This window comes from Gallinula chloropus (assembly GCF_964237585.1).
Source record: "Gallinula chloropus genome assembly, chromosome: 16".
Taxonomy (NCBI): Eukaryota; Metazoa; Chordata; class Aves; order Gruiformes; family Rallidae; genus Gallinula; species Gallinula chloropus.
Genome location: NC_140101.1, coordinates 2,597,118 through 2,612,621, shown reverse-complemented (window position 1 = coordinate 2,612,621; position 15,504 = coordinate 2,597,118). Strand labels below are relative to the sequence as shown.

The following is a 15,504-nucleotide window of genomic DNA, read 5'->3' as shown; positions in this document are numbered from 1 at the left end:
TGTTTGGGTTTTTTTTCCTTTATTAATATCATAATCATATTAATAATCACAAAATAATCACCTTATTTTGTGATTAATGGCATAAAACCTGCAGGGAATTGTTGCCAGGGAGGATGGTGCTTGGAAGGGTCTGTTAGCAGTGACAGTGATCTGTGTGGGCTTTTCCCACCTGGAGGTGTTTGGGTCTGCATCAAGCTGATAGGAAACCTGTGGGGAGCTGCAAAGGCTCAGCCTAGAAGTGAAACTTGTGCCTTACTTTTTTGGAGACTGGTACTGGGATAATTGACACTTTTGTTCAACAGGGGAACTAAAATACAGAAGGATTCCAGGGAAGAACAGAAAAAGTTTGAAAAATAGGATTTTTTTTTAATTGCTATTATTTTTTTCTCCAGTCTGCCTTAGCTCCTTTAACTAGCAAAGCCCCCAGGGGGTGTGGGACACATTCACTCCCTGCTGCTGGCTGCCTGGGGCGAGTCGCTGGTCTCTTCTGCAGGGCTGTCCCTGCACTGCTTGTGTGTCCAGCAGTGGGTGGGCCATGGGGTGACATTGCCTCGGTGATGCTCTCTGGGATGGGGAAATGTCTCCAAACTGTGGAGGGTGGAAATAATTCACAGATCCCCACTTTCAGTTGTGCTGAGTTCAATGTGACAGGGATTCTTTTTAATTTTTTAATAGATTTTTTTAATTTAATTAAAGTGACTATTAGAATTCTCTGTACAAATAAGGGGATCTCTGACTGCCTAAGCTTCCAAATCCCCTCTGAGCACACAGCTGGGGCAAGCGGGAAGTGGTGTGTGTCCCCCACACCCATTTTCCAGACCCTGGAAATACTCACCACATGCTCATGTGTTGCTGTCTCTGAATTCCTTCCCTGGGTGAGTAACAAGAGGGAGGGATCTGTGTGCCAGAGGCTGCCTGCCCACCAGCAGGCTGGTGTCACTGTTGTCCCCTCCATCCTCGGGTCCACAGCTCAGCCTGGATGGATGGTGGCACCAGTGAGAGCAGAAATGGGTGGGAAGGGACCATGGAGACCCAGGGAGGGAGCTTAGGGACCAGCAGGAGACCTGCTGAGTGGGAGCTCTGCAAGGTGGGGAAGAGATAGGTCTTCCAGCCAGGTATCTTCCCTCATTTCAAGAAGTGCACTTGTTGTTCCTGCTTTACAGGTAGGGAAATAAAAGTTGGAGAAGAGGCAAAATAGTGATGGGTTTGCCACTGAGCTAGGAATAAGAGATGAAGTTCCCCACTCCTTGCTTTAGTCATAGTAAAGATCCACTCCCTGGGGACTAACTGGATCCAGTCTGGTTGAATACTGAGTCATCCTTACTGACACCTCAGGGTGGAAGCTCCTGGCTGAATCAGACCCTGTGGTTAGCCTGGTTCGGTGCAGGCTGGGGAAGTCCATGAGTCCACTGGACTCTGGATCCCGTATAACCCTGGCTAACATGAAATGATCACACACAATCCAGTGCTTTTCCCAGAGCCCAGCATCCTGTTTGCCAGCAGAGCCTCAGGGAAGGTGCAAGGAAATCCAGAGCGATGTGGTGGCAACTGCAAAATGGCACAAGTGACCCTCTGATTCGGGGAGTTTAGCAAAGAGGCAGGTTTCTTCTTCTCTGGCACGTGGATCTGTGTAGCTTTGCTTTTCTTGAGGTGACAGGAAGATTCCTGAAGCCCACCTGTAAAATGTTTGCTGGTGTTTTTAATAAGCAATGACTTCATTTTATGAGCTGGAAAAGAGGCGCAAGTTTTTCCTATGGCTGAGGGCTTCAGTTACACTGCAGTTGTTCTGCATAACCTGATCTTCAATCAGAAAAAAAACCATATCACAGAGTGAGGAGGGCGGTTATAACCCTGTTACAACTTGTATATTTTCCCATTCATTCTTACAGCAATTTAGAGCTGATTTAAACCCCTGGAGATCATGGCTGGGTCACTCACGTGCATATTTATTTTGCCTTGAAATCACTAAAAAGCTGATATATTTGAAGGGAAATAGGCATTTGCCAGGAGCCTCTAAATACCTGTCCATCAGAATGAATAGAAGTGAAATGTCACTGCAGACAGCAGTGGAGGAAACCTGTGTATGGTCTGGTTCTGCCAAAAGCAATAAGGCTGAAATGTGCAGCACAACAATGACAGATGCCAATGATGCATTGCAAAAGGCCAACAGCAGCTCTGTTAAACCTGGTGTTTCCAGGCTGAGGTGAGGGGGAGGCATGGTTTCCAGCAGGGTGGTTTTAAGCTGACCTGATATTTCTGACCCAAGCTGAATAAAACTGAAATCTAGGCCAGCAAAGATAACTGAAGGTGCTGGAAGTTCTCAGCCGTGCTCGAGGTCCTCAGCCAGCCAGCTGTGTCAGTGCTGCAGAGGTGACAGTCAGTCAGTCTGACCCTCTGCCATCACTGAGCCCATAACTGCATCTGTTTTCAGGCTGTTCAGGTGAACAAGTTGAAACAAGACTATCCCAACAAGTCATGAGTGCAACTTCTCAGGAACTCCACTGTGAAATCAGCAGTAAAACCCTTGTTTCTAAACTGTTGATTCATAAACCCAGCCAGGTCCATGGTATCCCTCCTGCTGCATCATTGCTTTATCACAGAGACCACAGGGTCATTCAGCCTGTGGTGTGAGGAGCTTGTCTCCCAGACCATGCTCCTTTAAGCATTTCTCCCTGTGTGTGTGTGTTGCTGGGAGGTGAGAAAGATGCTGTGTGTTTGGCTACTCGTATTGATTTTGGTCATGATAGTCAGAAACAATTGCCTCTGCAGGATTTAAACCAGAAGTTGTTCTGGAATATATATATCTGTCCAGTGCTTTGGGCAATGTTGCTCATTTGCATGACCAGAGCAAAGCCCAGCATGGGTTGTAGCCCTGTTGAGATCGTCCTACCAAGAGGGCAGTGCCCACCTCCAGCACTAAGCAGGCTGTGAGGAGTCAGTCTGCTGCCCATCAGATTCATAAGCACAGTTTAGTACTCCTCCAAGGCACTGAGCAGCCATACTGGGGAGACCAAGAATATAAAATAATGCACAGGAATTGCAAGGTAATTCACACCTGCTTCTCCATCCTCCCTTTCAGTGATGCACAGAGCTGTAGATCTCAGCTGGTGGTCCCTCAGCTGAGGACTGCAGAAAACCAGTACTGTTGTGGTGAAATGTAGCTGTTAACTCTCCTTCCTGATGTTTGCCTCCTTGTAGGTCCTGCTCACCATGCTGATTCACACGTGTTTCTTCTTTGCCTGCCTGCCTGTGGTGAGCCATGTCTGGGGCCGAGCAGGACAAGGTAAGGAGCCCCCCTGCCCTTGCCTGGGGCAATTCCATATGGGCTGGATGTCAGGGGCGTTATCCCACCCCTTGTGGAGCCCTTCCCATTGGCAGTGACACCGCATGTGAAGGGCATTCCCAATGACAGACAGGATTTCAGGGGGCTGCAGTGCACTGGTGTCTGTTGGTGAAGTTCCAGACAGCCCAGTCCCACACTTGGAGAGCAAGGGGGCCATTTGGGGAGAGTATCTTCATCCCTCCCCACCCTGCCAAGCCTGGCCTCATCACTGGCAGCAGTTCAGCATCCCACTCCCTTGCACTAGGGATGCATGTCAGCCTGTATAAGCAATGCAGGGTGTTTATGTGAAATGCAAATGGAACTTGAGGAATAGGAAGGAAAAGCAGCATTGCTTCTGTTAGTCATTGCATCCATCCTGTGCTCTGAGTTATTGCTTTGGGTGTCTCTGGTGGTATGTGGTGCGACATTTGGATAAGAAAGCATGAGGTGCATTCCTCCTGTGCTCCCACAGTACCATAAATGATGAGAAAATACCTATAGCACCTCGCCGTGTAGTTTCTGATGTTGAAGATCAACCTTTATATGATCATAGAATCATAGAATCAGAATGGGCTGGCTTGGAAGGGACCCCAAGGATCACAGAGCTCCAACCCCCTGCCACAGGCAGGGACACCAACCTCCAGGCCTGGAGCTACACAAGGTTGCCCAGGGCCCCATCCAACCTGGCCTTGAACACCCCCAGGGATGGGGCACCCACCCCCTCTGTGGGCAGCCTGTTCCAGCCCCTCACCACTCTCTCTGGAAAGAACTTCCCCCTAATATCCAATTTAACCCTTCCTTCCTTCAGCTTCAATCCATCCCCCTTGTCCTGCCAGTCTCTGCCCTTTAACAAGCTGATTCCCCTCCTGTTCCTCTGCTCCCTTCAGGCACTGGAAGGCTGCAGTGAGGTCCCCCCACAGCCTTACCATTTGACCCATCTGTGGAAGGGGTCAGTACAGAGGTTTCTAAAGAGGTGATAGCATTTCAGAGTTCAGACAGACATGTCTCCATCCTGACTGTAATCCAGAGCAGCCTCTGCAGCTAAGCCTGGGCTTAACTCCCAATCAGCCAGAGAGCAAGGTTACAGCATCAAATAGTGCACATCCTACACAGGGCAGGGAAACAGTGGAGCTTTCATGGCACAGGGCTTCATTTGCATCCCACACATAATGGTGCTTTAGAGGATGCTGTCCTTCCCCATCTGTCTGGGGACATTCTTGCCTTTTTAGCTTCTGGGCTCCTAGAGTGATGGCTGAGGAGCTGGACCACACTTGGCCAAAAGAAGACAGCTCCGTGTTTAATCTAACTATGAATTCTCTTCATTGTTTCACAATCTTTTACCATTTCTCTTAGACATGATTCTGGGATTTGATTTTTGCCCCTCACCCCTCTTTCCCATGTTTTCCTTCTTCCCCTTCAGATTTGCCTGGGGTGAGATGTGAATCTGAGCTTTGTTTCCCCAAAATAGTTCTCTGCTTGTTGGGCAGCCTGCAGGAAGTCTCTGGAAGGAAAGGTTAAGGCACAGATGTTGGGTTGAGATAAGCAAGTCCTTGCTTCCAGCTCTCATTGGGCTTTCCTGGGCTGTGCCTTCATGGCAAGGATGTCAGGAGATGTCTGGATGACTGGCTCAGGGTTTGAGGAGTCCAACACACACAGTTTGCCAGCACTGAGCAGGTTGCTCTAGGTCACCCAAAGGGGTTTTTTTATGAGTAATGTTGAAGGGAAAGAGATGGGTAACAACTGCAAAGGAGGGTGGGCATTTTGAACAAGATGCTTATGTTGTGCAGGCAAGGGGCATGCTCACCCGTTGCAAATTAGGGCAGCCCACTGGAAAGGCATCTGCAGTAAAGGGTCAGGGAGGAGGGGAGGTAAATCTGCTGAGTTGCCATCCTGTACCCAGTCAGGTGAAAAAGGCTCACATGGTGACATTCCTACAGCAGCACAGCTATGATTTACCCAGGATTCATTGATTCAAAGAGTGACACATGAGCTCAGACATCTAGCTGGGGCTGAAAAGCTATCTGAGAACTCCAGAGATGATAAGGGAATGTGCCCTTTCTTCTTTTTATTTCCTTGTCTGATACTATTTTTTTTCCTCTGGAATTGTCACTTAGTTTGCTGCTCCCTGCAGCAAACTGATACAAGCTGGTGCCCATGAGTTATGGTCCTGCCAGGAACTGTTATTTACACTTTATCAGGTTTTATATCTTTTTTTACTTCTTTTTTTTTATTCATTTTTTTTTCCTTTCCAAACCCAGCTGGTTCTTGGAGCTGCCTCTGAAATTATCTTTCTACAGAAGTATGGGATCCATCACCTGGGGAATTGTCTCTACTTCTCAGCAGCTCCAGCCTCCTGAAGAGCCTCACTGAGCCCTTCCATAGGTTTCCTGCACTCCCATTTCAGATTTTTGCAATAAACACACTTGCTGAAACAAAACAGAACGCATGAGAAGGTTCCAGGAGCATCCTCCAAGCTGTGAGGGGTGCAGAGAAAGCCCTCACTGCAATGGCAGGCTGTTTTCCTGGTTATATATTGAGATAACTCCTCTCTGTAGGGTGCAGGCTGCAGATGCACGGGGACTCGCAGCAGGGTCCCTGGCTGAGGCACAGGGAGGCTGCAGGAGTTGCCCTGCAGCACTGGGGGATGCTGAGGACTTGCATGGGATGGTGAAGGTTTCCTCTGCACTGCAGCTGTTCCCATGTCCATAGAGGAGGCAGCGTATGTGGTGGGTGCATGTGCAGAGGGAGGACTTGTATCCGTTCCAGCATGGACACATCTCTTCCTCCCCAGGGTCAGGGCGGCTGAAGCTCACTGTCCTGTCAGAAGAGAGGCTCCAGATGAAATGGAAAGAGACTGAAGGGAACATCAGTGGCTACAAAATTCGGGTAAAACCCATGGCAGGTATGTGCTAATGCATTGGACATCAGACCAGGCTGAGTTTTGTGTATGAGGGATGGATGGAGCTCCACCTTTTGACTGGTGGGCAACAGACCTTAAGCAAGAGCGTTATTTAGACCTTAAGGTGATAGGATGAGGCAGAGGGAAGTACCCACTGATGTGCTGGTTTCAAGTGTTGGTTACCTAGGTCCAAACTCTTCTCTGGGCTGTACATGCAGTAAGGACAAGAAGCCTTTCTGGCCAACAAGAGAGCAGCCTGTAGTGCCCTGTCAGGGCAGGCACAATTGCTCTACCACCCATTCACAAGAGGGAAATTAAATTAATCCCTGTTTTTCCTAGGGAAAGCCTTATCCACATAGTATTCCTCTTAGAGAGGAGGAAAGGTTCATTGTTTGGATCTCGGGAGCTGCTGGCTGTCTCCCACCTGCAGGGACATGGGATGGGAAACCCTTGGCCCCATGTGTGTGTGGGAGTGAGCCCCCTGACTCCAGCTCTCCCTGGCTTCAGGCACTGAACCTTGTGGCAGTGGAAGGACCTGACATCCCTCTGCAAAGAGCAATGGTTGGGCTGGAGGGAACCGTAGTCTTGGCTGGCATCTGGTTTTCAGTTGCTGCCACTCTCTCAGTGAGCCAGAGAAGGTTGCTGCCAGGCAGGGGTACGTGCAGCAGACCTCTTGTGATCACCCATGCCCTTTTAGCTCAGCCCCCACCTGTTTCCCTAGCTGGAGCAGGAGGTTTCTCATTCCTTCCCTACCCTGGTCTTCCCTGAGCTCAGCGGAGAGCGATGAGCATCCCGGGAATGCAGGGAATCCCCACCAGTGCTCCAGGCACATGCCTGAGGCTTTCCCTCTGCGTAGGCTGGGGAGCTCCATCTCCAGCCCTAGGCATGAGCACAGGGGTGGCACCGCCAGAATTACATCCATCCCCATCATTTAAAGCTTGTAGGCTTCTCTTAATCAGAGGATTTTAGGGAGCTGGTTTGCCCCTCTCCCTTTGTTTTCTGTAGCACAGAGAGTGGTGCAGTGTTGCTGCTGCTTGGCAGAGCTGCCTCACTCCTTGCTCAATGCCATCCTGATGCAGGAATGCCCCAGTTCCTGGCTGGCTGAGGCATCACAGCCCTAAGACAGGTCCCACAATCATGGAACGTGGCTGGAGGGGTCTGGAGGCAGTGCTGGCCCCAGAAATGAGCTGCCTGCCCGCAGAGAGCATCTGCCTTTGGGAGAGGTAGGGCTTGCAGAGACAGCACCATGAGAGCAGCTGGGATGAGAGGAGTCCCAAGTGCCAGTGATGACCTAAAACACCAAGCCACTTCCTCAGTTTGTTCTATATGACCTCAAGCACATCAGCTGGTTGGATGTTTTAATGAGCAGTATTTACTGCCCAGTCTTTATCCTCCCAAGACCAGCTTTTCACTCAACAGCTCCTTGAGAAGTCAGTGAGAGTTGCACTAATACTGGATAGGAACTGGCTTTCCATTTTGGGCACGTTGGGAACTGGCTTTCCATTTTGGGCATGTACCAGGGATATTTTTATAAAATGCAAGTGTTCTGGATTGGGAAAAAGAGCAAAAATCAGAGAGGCACAAAACTAAAAGAGAAATAAGACTTGACTGAAGTCTCTAGGCAGACATTCCCTGCATTTCAGCAGCTCTTTTGCTACTGTCAGCTTAAATTTAAACTCTAACAGTCTCTGAACTGTGGTTTCATCCCACCCCAGGGGACTCAGAGCAAGAAGTCATGCTGAAAACTAAGACTCCCAAAGCCACAGTGGGGGGTCTGAGCCCTACCAAGGAATACACGCTGCAGGTCTATGTGCTCAACGGCTCCCAGGAATCCTTGTTTGCCAAGAGGAAATTTGTGAGTAAGTAGAGTGTGCTAGATTTTACCATTCAGAGAGCTCCTGAGGCTCTTGGAGATGTGGCTCCTCAGAGCTCATCCTCTGCAGTATGCACTGTAGACTGTGCTGCAACCACAGAGCCTGCTACTAGTTTGGTTGGAAGGTTTGAAGGGGGGTTGGTGTAGTCCCAGGAGATGAAAGATGGGCTGTGACTCACAGACCTGTCTAGATTGACTCTCTTTCCCTGGTTTTGGTCTTTCTACAGTAGAGGAGCTAAAAAACGCATCCCAGACTAGAAACAACCGAAGAAACTCAGGAGCTGCATCGGGAAAGAATCTCACCTCTTTGGGGAGCTCAGCAACTGAGCACAGTGCGGGGGTAGAGGCCACCCCTCCACCCCTGAATGCTGTCTTGACACAGTCAGGTGGGTGCACAGCTGTCCCTAAAACCATTCCAACTACCCCTGTGGCCCCTGCTTCATCAGGGGTATTCATTTGATGAGATGTGCTAACCCTGAACAACAGGCTTAAAAATATCTGCCCCTCATGCCAGCTAAACTGTCCAGCCAGGCAAAGCACATCCACACATTCCTGGAGCTGGCAGGTATTCACATTAAGCAGGTACACTCAAATCTTTCATCAGAGAGTGGATCCTTTGAGAACAAGCTGCTCCCAAAGCCCCAGGGCTAGTGATGCCTGACTTCTGAGGCTGCAGGTGGTCTACAGGAAGGTGTAAAGACTCCCCTATGGCTGAGGGCTGTATGTAATCACATAGATTCTTGTGTGGCTGATGACAGGGTTTGCATGGGTGCTAAAGAAGCATTTATACATGTTAATGGAAGAAGGATCCATCGGGACCATTGTATGAAAAGACTGGCATTAACACAGGGTGTTTCTGAGCCACAGATTGCTGGGGTCTGGAGAGTACACAGGGTACCAGGTGCCATGGTGTGTGTTTTCCCTGCTTTATATTTTATAAACATTCACATTTTTCCATGACCAAGGATAATGGGAAGGCCAAACTTTGTGATCCAGAAATGGGATCCATTTCTGATGATATTAACTCATGAGTCCACTTGTGGCTCCCTCAGAGAGGCATGAATGAAGATGATCTCCTCTATCTAACTACCTATTTGCAAAAGGTTGTAGGATTTTTTATCTTCTCTGAGGCCCCTACACCTCTGTCAAATGTGGCTGAAATCAGCTGATGATGCAGCAGGTTGCCTGGGGATAACACAGCTAGGGACAACGTTTCCTTTTCTCTTTGGAGCACAGCAAAGGACAGAGCTGAAAAGAAGAGGCAGAAGATGACTCAGCCAAAAGGCTCAGGAGAAGCCACAAGGAACCAGCCCAGTGTGGAAGCCAGCGTGACAGAAGCAACTCCAACAACCCCAAGGTCACCCCAGCGCCCTCCTGCCAACGGGGAGCGAGAGTCTCTAGGGAAAGAAAAACCCACCAAGGATTCACTGAGGAGAGGTGAGAGGGGTTCCAAACATGGCTTGCTCCTCCTTCCCCGCTGTTTTCCCATAAAGCTCTTTGCATACAAGCTTTCCATCCCATTTCTCTGTCGCCAGGATTTTTGAGAGTACAAATACTGCTGATAGTGCTTTTAATTGCTGGGTCATACTTTGGGGAACTGCCAGGCATCACTGGGAAGTTTGGAGTTCTGCAGAGCATCACACGTTTTTAAGGCAAACTGGAGCTGCACCAAAAATTGCTTCTAGATGGTTCTATTGGTTTGCCATTGTTCTCTCTCTTCACATTGCCAACTCCTGGTGCTTCTGACAGATCCCAGTAAGAGTTTGTGTTCATCACCAGATTCCTAGCCATGGTCATTTGCAAGCCTTCAAAAGGGCAGGAGCACGTCAGTGATGTTTGTTACCCAGCCTATTCCACCTCTTGGACTTGTTCTTCATGTTTCTCAGCTAAATGATCCATGATTATCTTTCAGATTTGTCTTTGAGACAAATCTATTTGAGACTATGTCAGGGCAGATGGCTCCCAGCACTGCTGGAGTGGTGGGAATGGGATTGATCACAGCATTCAAATTTTGGTCCCTTGAGACCAGTAAGAGTCCATATCTGTGAAAAGAGGTAAAAGAGTAACCTCATTGCAGCCCACTGAATCCTGATGGGTTCATCTATTTCCCTCCCCCAAAGACGGGAAAATCCTTCATCTGAAAAATATTTTGGGAAAATGCATTAAATCAGCAACATGCCTTATCTTATCCTCTGTTAAGCTGCAGGTCTGGGGTGGGGAGAAAGACAGAGCTTGAGTATTAGCAGGTTTTTACAAAGAAATGGGATTTAATCTAAAGCTACAAAATAATTATAGCAGACAGGCGATCTCGTGCTGGAATGGAATGAAGCGATCACCTGCGATGCTTGGAGAGTTAGGCTAGAGAAAAAGGAAGAACTGGGCTGGGGCTGAGATGTAATGGAGCTGACAGCTGGCAGGCAGCAGTGCTTGCCTTTAGCACATGTTTCCTGACAGCTTTAACCCGTTCTTTGCAGAAATGCAACTGTGTGCCCCAATACTAAGCTGGGTCACCCTTAACCTCTGGGTATTCTCAAGATGCTGGGATGCATCAGGCTGGCAGATGGTCCAAACCACCATCCAGACAAGGTCCTACATTGCAGGTTTTCTTTTTATCTTAAAACTGAAGCAGTTGCTTCTCTCAATATCCACCTTTATACCCTGCAGGGTCCCAGTTTCAGTGTGACACATCTGCGAGGATAGATATCATCCTGCTTGTGGATGGATCCTGGAGCATTGGGCGCAGCAGTTTCAAGCTGATTAAGGAGTTTCTGAGCAATCTGATTTCCCCATTCAGCATTGCCCCAGACAAGATAAGAATAGGTAGGACATTTTCCTGTTTCTTGACCTTAGGAAGTCCATGCTTGAAGGGACCTTGATCTCTTTTCCTGTGATTCTACTCTGAGAAACTGTTATTCCTTCAGGGTGGTGGGTTCATGTTGTTCTTGAGATCTTTTCCCATCCAGCCAGCCCTGGCCGCTAGTGGCTGTAAGCAACAGCTGCACAGGGAACAGTAGTGCCCAGTCCTCTGGGCAGCACCGTGTCAGGCATGGATGCTGAGACACATTTGGAGCTTGCTGCCCACCTCTGAGGAGGTGCTCAGCCTCCTCAGCACCATGTGAACAGATGTGGTGGGGATGCCGCCCTGGGGTGGCTGTGAGTGCAGCTAAGAGAGGTGCTGCTCCCAGCTCCAAGTCACACTAATGGTGGCCAGGCTGTATGTGAGGTAGGGCAGTGTAAATCCTTCCCACTCCTTGCAAGTCACCAGTTTGACCCTTATTAACACTGAGAACTTAAGAGATACTTCGAGCATCAGCACAGGGATAAGTACCACTGTGCCCAGTGGGGTCTGAAGCTTCTTCAGGTGGCTGCCTGCATGACAAGGGCCACGCAGAGAAGTGGAGCTAGAAATCAAATCTGCTCACCCCTACTCCTTTCATTATTTGTGTTATCCTCCAATGGCAGGCCTGACACTGCCTCCCCAAAGCGGATCTCCCCTTGAGGCTTACCTTAGCTGCCTTGGCTTGCATGATGCTGATCTTCCCTTCCCCAGGGCTGTCCCAGTACAGCAGCGATCCACGCACAGAATGGGATCTGAACACCTACTCTACGAGGGACCAAGTGCTGGAGGCTGTGAGGAATTTGCGGTACAAGGGTGGCAACACCTTTACAGGTAACTCCATCTTGCAGGTCTCTGCCAAGTGATCTGTGCAGCTGTACTGGGGGGAAGCTGTTCCCATGGGATGACATCCTCTGGAGGGACCAAGGCCACTGGAGGCAGAGGAAAGAGTAAAGCAAAGGTGTGGGGGGGTGTTGTCTGTGAGGCTGTAGCAAACCATCCATCCTTGCTCCTCCCCAGGTCTGGCACTGACCCATGTCCTGGAGCAGAATCTGAAACCAGATGCTGGTGCCCGGCTGGAAGCTGAGAAGTTGGTAATACTCCTGACTGATGGAAAATCCCAGGATGATGCCAACCTGGCTGCTCAGACCTTGAAAAACCTGGGCATAGAGATATTTGCCATTGGTAAGATCACAGTCATGGATAAGCTGTAGGACAAAGCCAACATACTGTCAATCTTCAAATTGAAGGTTAGGTTCCCTCTACTTTGCTGGAAGCATAAGGAGGCTGTAAAACTACCATGAGGTAGTGGGTAACCCCTCATTACATTGTGGCTAAGAGGAAAGTGCTCATTTATTCAGCACAGGCAGTGTCTTCAAAGCGTATTTTGTATCTTTAGAAAAAAACATTAATTCACATGAGACTTCAGACCTCCCATCTAGAAACCTTTGTGAGCCTCAGAGACCTGAGCCATGAGTTCAATACTCTCAGCTGTGGAAGTAAGCAAGAGAAGATGGTGTTGGGGAGGGCAGGAGACCTTTATAATTACTGCCTCTCACAGCTATCCATTTCTCTGACTAATATCTGCTCTTTGTTATCCAGCAGCACTAATGAGACACAAAATGGTCTTGAGCAGCTCTGTCCTTGATGACTACACGAGTCTGCTAGAGACTAATACACGAGCACTGAAGTTACATTGAAAAGTCTCCTAAAATCACAGTCCTCCAAACTTTAATTGCTCATTTATGTTGGGAGCACACAAACAAGGTTTTATTGCACAGGGTCGTGTAGCTAATTGGCTGGCACTGGGATTGCTTTCATGGACTGCATGGAGCTGCTGAGCTGTATGGTGTGCAGGGCAGCAGGCTAACATCTGTGTACCTGAAATCACTTGGGGATCTGTTCCTGGCTGGAGTCTTTGCCTTTCCTCTCTGGTCAGAGGAAGGTCACATTGCTTGGTCTTAGAGATTGGGATCTGAGTATGGATCTCAATAACACATTGGTTCTCATGGCAAGGGGGAAGGAGGCTAGCAAAGCTGCTAAGGTTAACAGTCTTGGACTTGAGAAACCAGGTGGGATCCCCATCTGGCAGTGGTACTCCTTGGGCAACCTTGAGCCAAGCACTGGGCAGCCAAGTAAGTTGTATGCTGTGGATCTTGGTCTGCAGAGGGTTAGAGAGGATGGGGAGCAGATGGGTAAGGCTGGAGGATGCTCTGTGATGAAGTTCACTAAATAAATGGCCTGCTTTTTGTTCATCCCTGGCGCTCTTGAAATGCAGTGTGATGTCCTGATGAACAACAGACTCTCCTGGGGAGGGCTCACACCTCATAGATATAAAACTCTGTGTTCATTCACTTTTCCCCCTATCCATGCCAACTGCTTCTTAGGGAGAAAAAATACCAGCCTTCCTGGTAGCAAAGCCTGCAAGTAGTGAGGAGGCAGGAAGACAGGAGGAGGATTCACTGGACTGTCTCCAGACCACAAAAGGACTTTTAAGCCCACAGAGTTGAAAGCCCTTCCCAAGCTGGCCTGAGGCTGTTGTGCAGGAAAACCGGGCCATTCTCAGATACACACACACACACACACACTGGAATGACTGGGAGGCTTTTATGGGAGGGCAGGACGATGGCAGACCCATCCTGCCTCTGAACAAATAATGCAGAAGCTGCTGCTCTCTGGGGACTTTTCTCAGTCTTGTTCTCTGCTCTGGTTGCAGGAGTGAAGAACGCGGATGAGGCAGAGCTGAAGCAGGTGGCCTCAGAGCCCCTGGAGCTCACAGTGTACAATGTGCTGGATTTCCCACTGTTGAGCTCTCTGGTTGGCAGGCTCACCCAGGTCCTGTGCACCAGGATCAAAGAGAAGAGCAACAAGGAAAATGCAGGTGAAGTGAAACCACCTCATTGAGGGCTGAGCTTCCTTCTGCTCCCCATGCACCTTCCTTGCCATCAGGATTGACCCTTTCTCATAGCATTGCCTCCTTGAGCTCTACCACCATGTCAGCACCACTTAAGTCTTCTCCAGTGCTCACCTCCTTGCTCAGCCCTCTTGCTGTCTGACAATGGTCCTTGCCACATCAGTCTGTTGGTCAGCTGCTCCTGTGATCACTGTCTTCTTCAACACCCCCTGGGTGCAGTTCTCCCACTCCCACTCCACTGTGGACTCCCTGCTGTCTCTTACCAAGTAGATGAGAGATGTTACCTGTAGATGTTTCCATTCTGATGCTCTTGGTTCAGATATCTGCTTTTGACCTGTGAGCCAATACAGGCAACAGCCATTTTAGCAAAGGTTTGGATAACTCCTGGTGGATGTAACTGCCTAAAGACAGAAGCTACTGCTCCCTTCTAGGGAATAGGGGACTTCTTTTCCCTCTTGTATTATTATATGGTGTGATAAACGTGTTGTAACCATCTCCTTTTCTGAGTTTCTCACAACCAAGAAGAGGCTGAAAAAGCAAACTGGCCAATTTAAGAATATATTAGAGCAAGTGTACAGAGGAAATGTAGGAGTAGGAAGAGGAGGTGATAAAACATCTAACACTTTTCTTCCCCCCCCCCCCCCCCAGACTTCACTTTAAAAGATGGATCTCCAAGGTATTTTCAAGTTTAAACCAGTCTTTTTCTTTCCTTTACTGGAGAGACGCTTGTGTGATGAACAAGATGGTGAAAATCCAATCCAGATGTTAGCTTAGATCCTCAGGAGAAATATGTACATATTTCCATATCTCTCTGCTCTAGAATTGGCCTGAGGAGAATGTAAAAGTCTTAACTTTCAGGCATTATTTTATTTTAATGCTCTGGAGATTCATATCAATAATAAATATTAATTTGTACTTATTTGCTGTAATTAGACAATTTTCAAAGGTATAGATTAGGTTAAAGAAAGATGAGCAGCTCGAAAAAGAATCCAAGATAACTTCTGCTTTTTCAGTTTGACTAATTTTCATGACTGAGGAAAGCTGGGTCATCTTTTGGTAACAGCCAAAAATTCAGGCTTGTGTGGAAAAAATGTTCCCAGCAACCAGCAAAATATGCAGCCTGTTCCCTATGGAATATTTATGTTCTCTGTATGGCCCTTTTAAAAATATTTCTTGTAGAGTAGTTTGGAATGATTTTGTAGGGAAGGAGACTGTAACTTGGTTTGAAAAATGTCACTCCTGTTTATTGGTTAGAAAGTACATTTGGTGTGAGAAAAGTCTGAATATGAGACAGTAACAGTGTTGTTAATTCCTAGGCAGCACCTTTAAAGATATTCCTGCGAACACGGGTCCCCAGCTGAGGCCAACTGACCTTAAAATATCAGCTGTGACCTCTAAGAGCATGCACTTGACCTGGAGTCCTCCTCTGAGACCACCAAAGAAGTATCGGATTGTGTATTATCCATCTAAGGGTGGTATCCCCAAAGAGGTGAGAGATCTTCCTCTGGACACCTGAGGCTGTGGTATCTTCCAGATGGTGGCTGGGAATTTAAGTAGACTTGAGTAGACAGATGAAGGGAGAGGTGTAGTGTTTGTGGGCCATCAGCTCAAGCCAGAGACGATATTGAATGTGTGCTGAGTGAGGATGTGATCAGTGATA

The 15,504-nt window shown here is 48.4% G+C and overlaps 1 protein-coding gene across 1 annotated transcript in view; it reads left to right on the top strand.

The window, feature by feature from the left end:
* Nucleotides 1-3,210: 3,210 nt before the first annotated feature.
* The window catches only part of COL20A1 (collagen type XX alpha 1 chain), a gene marked incomplete at its 5' end in the record, with an annotated part of 49,655 nt that continues 37,361 nt past the window's right edge, over nt 3,211-15,504 (top strand). The window contains 10 exons of the mRNA XM_084271664.1: nt 3,211-3,283; nt 6,114-6,224; nt 7,937-8,080; nt 8,322-8,480; nt 9,331-9,531; nt 10,759-10,914; nt 11,645-11,764; nt 11,951-12,115; nt 13,647-13,811; nt 15,161-15,333. Coding sequence (XP_084127790.1) covers nt 3,211-3,283; nt 6,114-6,224; nt 7,937-8,080; nt 8,322-8,480; nt 9,331-9,531; nt 10,759-10,914; nt 11,645-11,764; nt 11,951-12,115; nt 13,647-13,811; nt 15,161-15,333 — 1,467 coding nt within the window. The remainder of the gene's footprint in view (nt 3,284-6,113; nt 6,225-7,936; nt 8,081-8,321; nt 8,481-9,330; nt 9,532-10,758; nt 10,915-11,644; nt 11,765-11,950; nt 12,116-13,646; nt 13,812-15,160; nt 15,334-15,504) is intronic.